The 8,914-nt window shown below is 46.3% G+C and overlaps 1 protein-coding gene across 1 annotated transcript; it reads left to right on the top strand.

The window, feature by feature from the left end:
• The first annotated feature begins 209 nt into the window (after positions 1-209).
• On the top strand, positions 210-2,677 carry LOC123967258 (lymphocyte antigen 6G-like). The gene is made up of 3 exons (XM_046043317.1): positions 210-337; positions 2,194-2,301; positions 2,440-2,677. The coding sequence occupies exons 1-3, from the start codon at positions 292-294 to the stop codon at positions 2,592-2,594; spliced, it is 309 nt and encodes a 102-aa protein (XP_045899273.1). The 5' UTR covers positions 210-291; the 3' UTR covers positions 2,595-2,677.
• The last annotated feature ends 6,237 nt before the right edge of the window (positions 2,678-8,914 follow it).

The following is an 8,914-nucleotide window of genomic DNA, read 5'->3' on the forward strand; positions in this document are numbered from 1 at the left end:
ACCTAAAAATGTTATGAAAGCGCGTTAAAGAGGATCAGTCACTCAGCAATGTAAATTAAGTTCCCCTAATGTTCTCCATGGGTGCCGAATTGGAAGGTGCGAATCAGAAACTTAAGCATCATCCGGGATAATGAGGTCACTTTAGGGCTGACATTATTTAGGTCACTAGGGAGGAGGCTTTGTGAAGAAATGCAAATGTTCTGAAAGAGGAACTTTTGGACTGAAAGAGTAAGGCTTCTCTCCAGTACTCTTCACTTAGCTGGTTAACAATCTGTTTTTCTCTTGTTCGCAATGCATCTTTACGGAGCTCTGATGCTGTTTATGACTCTGTCTACAGGTAAGAACAAATTTGACATAAGCCTATTAGCATGGTATAAACCTTTTAACCTAAAGAAAAGAAATGTGTTGATGTTTAAAGGTTATTAGAAAAGGAAGTTAAAGAAATACTTTGACATTTTGGGGAAATACATTAACATTTAGGCAGATGCTTTTGTCCCAAGCGACTTACATTAAGTACATTTGTCAAAAATGGGCTTATTTGCTTGATGAGGAGATTAATATCACTCTCATACTGTAAGTATGAAACTATAGCCAGCAGCTAGTTGGAAACTAGTAGTAATTAAACACATGATGTCGGGTTGGTTTAATCCTTGCTAAAAACCATACAGTCAGTGCTAAAAACCAAAATGTAAAAACATCTATTTGTAGTAGTGAGAGAAGTATGCGTCAGACTATTTCTTGCTCTGAAGCAATGGCTTCCAGTATTCACTTGATAACCTCATGATGGCAAAGAAGATGCCAAGAAGCATACTTCCCCAAAAAGCTCTTTACGGTCAGTAGATCAATATGGTGCTCTTTTGGTGTCCCAGCCTGACAGGGAACTCTTGTACATTTCATTACTCATCTCTCTTTCCCACAGAGGCATAAAATGCCCCTATAGTGGCTTTAGTGGCTTATTGCCCACTAAACACAAGGAAACCTGCCTTAATGTCACCTATAGTCTGATATAGTTAAATAAGTTCATGATTTCTATACAGCACTGTGTACATGTCCATTTTTTAAGGCCAGGAAAAACAGGATAAAGGGAACGTGTGATTAATGTTCTGTTCAAGGCAGAGCCAAAACAGGATGAGGGTTTTGTCAGAGGTTGACAGAGATGTAATATAGTTAAAAATTAAACGTTTGAGTCTATATTAAGTTTATGTCATTTGAATAATAAGTACAGAGTACATGTAATATCTAGAAAGGTTTAATGTCGGAATCTGATCTCTGATTACGATTACATGCTCTTTTGTTTTCGGCCTAAGTGAGGTTGAGTGGGGAAAAAAACAGATGTTGCAGTTTTCCAGGAAAGGGAAGGAATGTTTTAGCCATCCAAAACATATTTATGCAATACCGGAAGAACTCAGTTAAGGAATTAGGAAACCACTCTTGTTGCCAATCTGTGGCACAGTTATCTGCCAGCCATGTTGTCACCGTGGCATTTTGGGTTGTGGGAGCTCTATATAGGAACCAAGTTGGGTGGGGCTGATCAGTCTCTCCCCTACCGGTGAGGGAAAACTCCTTGTTAGATCTGCCGCCATGACTAGGTAATATGTAAATTTTAGAATAGGCTAAATTCTTTAATTTGATCTTGCCAAAGAATATTTAATATCTTCCATTCCATCCAGTCTTAGGCCTTCTTGTTATACATTTGTTCTATTGATGCCTTGTAAATAATTTACTTTTATCCTTCTGTAAATAAAATTATTGTTAAACTTTTAGTCAATATAACTGTAGTTGTGTATTATTTCCATGGGGAAAATGTCCCAACACCCCCAAAATTGTTAGAATAATAAGTACACTATATAATGTTAAACTATTCCTTTAAACTCAGTAGTGTGCTAGTAGGGTTAATAACTTTTTATTGAATAAATTAATACATGTTATAAGACATAATTGGCAAGCACCAAGTCAGAAGTTTCATTGTTTACTTACTTAGGGTACACTGAGGTGGTGTCTGGTTCATGTTTGCAGCTTGTTCTCTTTTTCTCAGAACTTGTGTTTTCACATTCTCTTAGTGGAAATGTTTCTGTGGGTGGAAAGTTCTGCAAGCTGAGCTGAACAGTGTGGTCTTGCAAAACAAAGGAGGTACAAACCACAAATGATATAGATGGCATGTCCTAAACTGATGTGTTGTGTATCTCTCTATAGCATCTGGATTAAGATGCTACACATGCACTGCCACCAACCCTAAATCCTGCATAGACACCAAATCTTGTCCTGTCATCTTCAACCGTTGTTTCTCTCTCAGAGTTGACGGTAAGTTGTTTTTTTTTTCACATTAGACATTGCTACAGCTAACGTTGAGAATTCTAAGCACACACCAGAACCCATCATCAAATAGCTGATACAGTATGATGCTGTACTGAATGAGAGTTTCCCCATTGTGTTTTGCAGGTTATGACATGATTACCAAGGGCTGCCAAACCAGCATAGCATGTGGTGGTGCCATAGCTTGCTGTGAAGGGGACTTGTGTAACAGTGCCATATCATATGGTTACAGTGTTATCCTGCTGCTGGGATCCTCAGCCATCATCACACTGTTTCTTTGAGGCTCTGGAATACTGTTATTTTCTGGGGGTTTTCTCTGACCCAATCTGTACAACTGAATAAGAATAAATAACATTTAAATGAATAGTGTCTCCTGTACGTCTGCTTCGACTGACAACAGATGTTTATTCAAGACACCCACAATATGATTGACAAATAAACTTTTATTTCTGATGCTGTTTACAGTAAACAATAGATTTATTATGAAGTCCTAATTAGAAAGAAGAGTGATATAACAGGACGTAAAATATGACCCTAAAAACATGTATATATTATATGGTTAGTTGTGCAACCTTAGAATTTACAAAGTAGCACAGCAGGCGAGGAGAGCTCTCAATTCTCCTCAGAAATTACAGTTTTTATTTTATTATTTTTGACGTAGATAGACATAAAGGCTATACAAACTTCAAGTTTGATATTATAGTTCATCTAACCACATATAGTATTACTTAATACATATAAGTTAAAATGTAATACACATTTGTAAGGTAACACCTACATCAGTGCAATTGCAACTAAACTAATTGCCTGATGAGTATAATGAAATAAAGAAGCAATCCAAATATGTCTTTAATACTTTATTCCATTGCAAGGAAGGTCACGCAATGAACAGAATGTCATAGCAGTCTGCAGGCAGTGGTACCAAGAGCCAGTGAAGAAATGGGTTACTTTATACTCTAAGGCAGGGGTTTTCAGTGTGAGGTGTGCCAGTTTAAGAGGAGGCTCAGTGAATGGAAGGGAAAAAATATTACATTACTTATTGCATTAGTTATCAAAAGGAGATCACATAGAATAGCCTACATGTGAGAGTTCAGAGATACAGTAGTTTTTGGGAACTGCCCCCCACACACACACACACACACACATCAGAGTCAGAAACTAATAAATGCCTCAGGTCAGACCTTTTTTAAAACTATCTGGTGTAGTCAGAAGTTATGTCAAACAGCAATATTAGGCTATTTTGGCTCAAATGTTGAGTGTCTATGGGATCAAATAATATAATCATGATCCCACAGGCATCCAGGAATTGAGCGAAACTTAAACTAAAGATGTGGTGGGGGGGACGCTGTTTCCCAAGCTTTGTCTGAGCGGAGGCCCGCAGTCACAGACTTTGAAAACCCCTGTTCTAAGGGGTTATTACACTACGATGAAGTATTAGGGCCACATTGAGGAGTACAAAAAATCAGAGATTATGAGAATAAATTCGTATTACGAGAATAAAGTTGTATTTTTAAGCTACATGTTAGGGGAAATATCACAGGAGCAGCCTGCCGCCTCCATGCGTTATAATGAGGAACTTGGAGTATGTTGGTAAGTTATACTTCAATATAGGTTTCTTGAGAAACCACAAAACGTCTCGGGTTACGTATGTAACCCTTGTTCCCCGAGAAGGGGAACGAGACACTGTGTCGGTGACGACACTATGGGAACGCCTCTGGGCATGGCAGGGCTGAAATCATGAATGAAACTACTCCAATCCTATTGGCGTTGCTAGAACGGTAGCGTGTGACGGCGTAACTGGAGGCGTATATAAGCATGCCGGCACACCGGACACATTAGCTCTTTGCTATGAAGCAAGGCACTCCAGGCAGGGCGAGGTGTGGCCGACCGACGCAGTGTCTCGTTCCCCTTCGAGGGAACTCGAACTGCGTCGATGACGACACTATGGGAACGAGAATACCCACTATTCCACGCCGAAGCCTCCGCCTGCCCCCCCAGCGTGCAGCAACCTGTAGGCACGACTAGGAGGAGAGCGCACGGGTGCCGGGTGCCGGGTGCCGGGTGCAGAAGGAAGGTCCAGACTGTAAAACCGGATGAAAGTGTGAGGAGTGGCCCAGCCAGCTGCCTCACACAAATCCTGAAGCGAAGCCCCTACGAGGAGGGCCCTAGAGGCCGCCATGCCTCGAGTAGAGTGCGCCCTTACGGCCATAGGTGAAGGTAACCCGCGCACCTGATAGGCAAGGGAAATAGTCTGAACAATCCAGTTGCTGATCGTGTGTTTAGAAGCAGGGAGCCCAGCCTTGGGGGACCCGAAACACACCAGCAACTGGTCTGCTTTCTTTCACCGGGAGGACCTAAATACTCGGGAGTGTAAATACTCAGTGCTCTGACCGGGCAGAGTAGATGAAGTCTCCTGTCCTCCGCCGTCACATGAGGTGGGGGATGAAACGCCTGCAGCAACGTAGACCCTGCCAACCTGGACGGAACCTTAGGGACATAGCCCGGACAGGGGTGCAGGATGGCTCTGACGCTCCCCAAGGCAAACTCCAGGCATTGAGGAAAAACCAAAAGTGCCTGGAGATCCCCCACCCTCCTCAGAGAGGTGATAGCGAGGAGAAAGGCCATCTTAAGGGTCAGGTGCTTGGCCTCAGCCGACTCCAGGGGTCCTGGAGGAACTCCAGTACCATAGTCACCGGGCAGGTAACTGGGTCCACCGCCCGTTCTCTACACCAGGCGACAAACACATTCCACTTCAGGCCGTACGTCCTTCTCGTGGACAGGGCTCTGGAGCTGAGCAGCGTCTCGACTGTCCCCGCCGTCAGGCCCGCCTCCAGGAACTGGGCCCCCTCAGGGGCCAGACCCACAGTCTCCACAGGGCAGGGCAAGGGTGAAAGACCTGGCCCTCCGCCTGAGACAGCAGGTCCCTCCTCAGGGGGACCTGCCATGGCAGGCCCTCGAGGAGCGATATTATGTCCAAGAACCACACTCGGGCCAGCCAAAACGGGGCTACCAGCAGTAGACACCATTTACCGTCCTGACGGACCCGCTCCAGAACCCCAGAGCAGAGCGACTGGGGGAAAAGCATACAGGCGCAGCCTCGGCCACGTCTGCACCATGGCATCCAGCCTTAGCGGGGCTGGGGGCGAGAGGGAGAACCACAGGGGACAGTGCGTAGTCTCTCGAGACGCAAACAAGTCCACGTCTATGGGGCCGAACCTTTCGCATAATAACTCCACCACCTGGGGATGGAGTCTCCATTCCCCGGGCCTCAGCCCCTGTCTCGACAGCAGGTCTGCTCCCTCATTCTGGGTCCCAGGGACGTATGTCGCTCTGAGGGACAGCAGTCTCTGCTGGGACCACAGGAGGATCTGATGTGCCAGTTTGCATAACGGGCGCGAGCACAGACCCCCCTGGTGATTTAAATAGGCCACCACCGCCGTGTTGTCGGTCCTGACAAGGACGTGGCGACCGCGGAGAGCGGGCAGAAAACTCCTCAGAGCTATAAAAACTGCCAACATTTCCAGGCAATTTATGTGCCAAGAGAAATTATGCTCCTGCCAGGAGCCTCTCGCAAAGCGGCCGTCCATGACCGCGCCCCACCCCGCGAGTGACGCTCCCAACACGGGACCCTGGGACAAGAACCAAGGCTTCCTCCATACTGACAGGGAACAAAGGCACCTGCTCGTAACCCGTATCAGATGGAACAAATTTCCCCTCGGGGAGAATCCCTTGGATTTTAGCCACCACTGCAGGGCTCTCATGTGCAGCAGGCCAGACGGGATTACGCTGGACGCTGCCGCCATGAGACCCAACACCCTCTGAAAGTGTTTCACAGTGATCGTGCGGCCTAGCTTCACTCTGGTCACCGAGGACAAAATGGACCCGACGCGTGCAGGCGACAGGTGGGCCCACATCGCCGTCAAGTCCCACACCACCCCTAGGAACGTAGTCCGTTGGGCGGGCGTCAGCACGCTCTTCTTCGCGTTGAGCCGCACCACCAAATGCTGAAGTTAGGCGAGGACGAACCGCTAACTCCCGAGACTGAGCCAAGATGAGCCAGTCGATGTAGTCAATGTAGTTTAATATGCGGATGCCATGGAGCCTCAGCGGGGCCAGAGCTGCATCCATGCATTTGGTGAAAGTGCGAGAGAGAGTGCTAGGCCGAACGGAAGAACCCGATACTGGAATGCCGCGCCCCCGAAGGCGAACCTTAGGAACTTCCTGTGAGAGGGACGGATGGAGATTTGGAAATATGCGTCTCGTAGATCTATCGTGACAAACCAATCCTCGGATTGGATGTGACTGATGATGGCGGGATGGTGAGCATCCTGAACCTGAATCTCTTCTCCACCCTGTTGAATCTGGGGGGGGCGGACCCGGAACTGCAGCCTGTAGCCCTCCATGACAGTGCGCAGGACCCACGGGGAAATGTTGGCAAGGCTCCGCGAAGCTCCTGCGAAATCCGCCAAGGGAACCAGCCCCTCGGGTGAGAGCTGGTGAGAGCTCGCTGGCGGTTAGCATGTCCCCAGTGCCAAGACGGCAGGAAAACAGCGCCTGTTGCCTGAGCCGCCACAAGGGAGGGGACCTCGGTCAGCTCTCGGGGGACTGTGGGCGAGAGCGCCGCCTCGCGTCCCGGTTTTGTTGAGGGGGACTATGGGAAGCGACGCTTCGCTTCTGGCTCCGGTGGTAGGAGCTAGACGAGGGCTGAGCTCGTCTCTCTTCAGCCGTCGCCATCCTGGACCCAGACCGGCGGGGGAGATATTGCGCAAACGCCTCTCCCTGCGTTTGAGCAATATCAGCGTGCTGAAACCTGCTGATGACAGCATCCACTGCCTCACCAAACAGGCCAGTAGGAGAGAGGGGCACATCCAGGAGAAAAGCCTTCTCCTTCCCCTGAATGCCCGAGAGGTTGAGCCACAGATGGCGCTCCGTAGCCACCAGTGCTGCCATGGAGCAGCCAATGCTTGGTAACACGGAGTGTTTAAGTTTGTAGCTCTACGGAGCTCAGTCAGGTCCTCCTCAGGGGGACCTCCCCCTAGGTCATAGTCTTGAGAAGATCGGCCTGGTACGTCTGCAAGATGGCCATAGTGTGTAGACTTGCACCAGCTCGACCCGCTGCCATGTAGGCCTTGCCCACCAAAGCAGATGTTTCGTCCGACACAGCTTGGTGGGGAGCGCCGACATCTGAAGGAACGAAGCGAGGGTGGGAGAAAGATAGCTCGCGAGCGCTTCCTCCCCCCAAGGCATCGTTCCATAGCCGTGCTGCTTAGTTTCTGTCATGCTGCTGTAGTCCAGCAGAGGGGACACAGTCAGCTGTGCAGAGCAGCTTTTTTTTTTTTTTTGGTCTGTTCCATGATTTACATAACTCACTGTGCAAATCAGGAAAGAACGCGGTGGGGGCGTTAAATGAATATTCTCCACTTTATTTTTCAGCTGCCCGTTGAAACAAGGCTATAGTCCTTTTCCTTGTTGTCACCTATAGATGAGGATGAATCTTGGTACTGCAGTGGATATCCTGTTAAATCATGGGAAGCAATATCACTACCAAGCCCTGATAGTGTAGCTAGTAAACTGCTCTCACAATTAGAGATCTCTTTTTACAGATCTCTGTTGTACAGATTGGACAAAATTCCAGATATGCATAAAAAGTCACAAATGTAACATGACCCACAAATTGACAGGAAGTGAACCGCAAATGTGCAAAAACTGTTATGTGTGTAAAAATAGATCCACAAATGTGTGAATAACGCTTTGTATGTGAAATTAAATTATGTGTGTAAAGAGTAAATTGTACATATGGAAATGGTCATGCAAATTTCACTGTATTTTTGTGGATATGATTTTACACAACACACTGTAAAACTACATGTTTTGGGTAGTGAGATATTTGTGTGTATATATATATATATATATATATATATATATATATTTTATAAATATCTTCAATACACATTGGACAAATACCGCAAATGCGTAAAAAGGAAGTTACAAATGTAACGTGACCTGCAAATTGAGAGTAAGCAACCTGCAAATGTGCAAAAACATTGTTTTGTTTATAGAAGTCACTCTGTATTTTTGTGGATATGATCTTACACTTCGCAAATGTAAAAATACATATTTATGGATAGTCAAATATTTGCGCATCGTAGTACACATTTGTGGATTATTTTCTGTGGGTTACAAATATTAAAGTCTAATAAAATTGTCCATATTAAACTAGCAGTGGATTCAGACACACCCTAAATGCACCTGCACCATGCAATTCACGCCGTGCGCTTATATCATTGAAATAGGGCCTACCTTTTCTTGTTGCTTAATTTATCGATAGCTGCAGTCAAAGCTAGGGAATGACTTGTCGCAAATATTGACTGACGTTTGTAGTAGCCAATAGCACTCAATGTGCGTTAAGCCCAGGTCACCTGTTGGTTTGTGGACTGCCATTTTGAAGCCTCGAGTTTGGCAGATAGGGCACCACCATGGTGATTTTTTGCAACCAGGAAGTGCCCGGAAGTGACCATATTTGGACAAGCTTGCTTAGCTAGGTGCATCCGTAATTCACATTAACTGTCATTTTAACAGGGCTGATAACTTTGTCTAGCGA

This window comes from Micropterus dolomieu, unplaced genomic scaffold, assembly GCF_021292245.1.
Source record: "Micropterus dolomieu isolate WLL.071019.BEF.003 ecotype Adirondacks unplaced genomic scaffold, ASM2129224v1 scaffold_190, whole genome shotgun sequence".
NCBI classification, from domain to species: domain Eukaryota; kingdom Metazoa; phylum Chordata; class Actinopteri; order Centrarchiformes; family Centrarchidae; genus Micropterus; species Micropterus dolomieu.

Bases quoted from the DNA above. Each gene is read 5' to 3' on its own strand.
- LOC123967258 (XM_046043317.1), top strand. From the start codon at position 292: ATGCATCTTTACGGAGCTCTGATGCTGTTTATGACTCTGTCTACAG. The intron at 338-2,193 runs GTAAGAACAAAT...ATCTCTCTATAG, and splicing joins GTTTATGACTCTGTCTACAG to CATCTGGATTAAGATGCTAC. The intron at 2,302-2,439 runs GTAAGTTGTTTT...TGTGTTTTGCAG, and splicing joins TTTCTCTCTCAGAGTTGACG to GTTATGACATGATTACCAAG.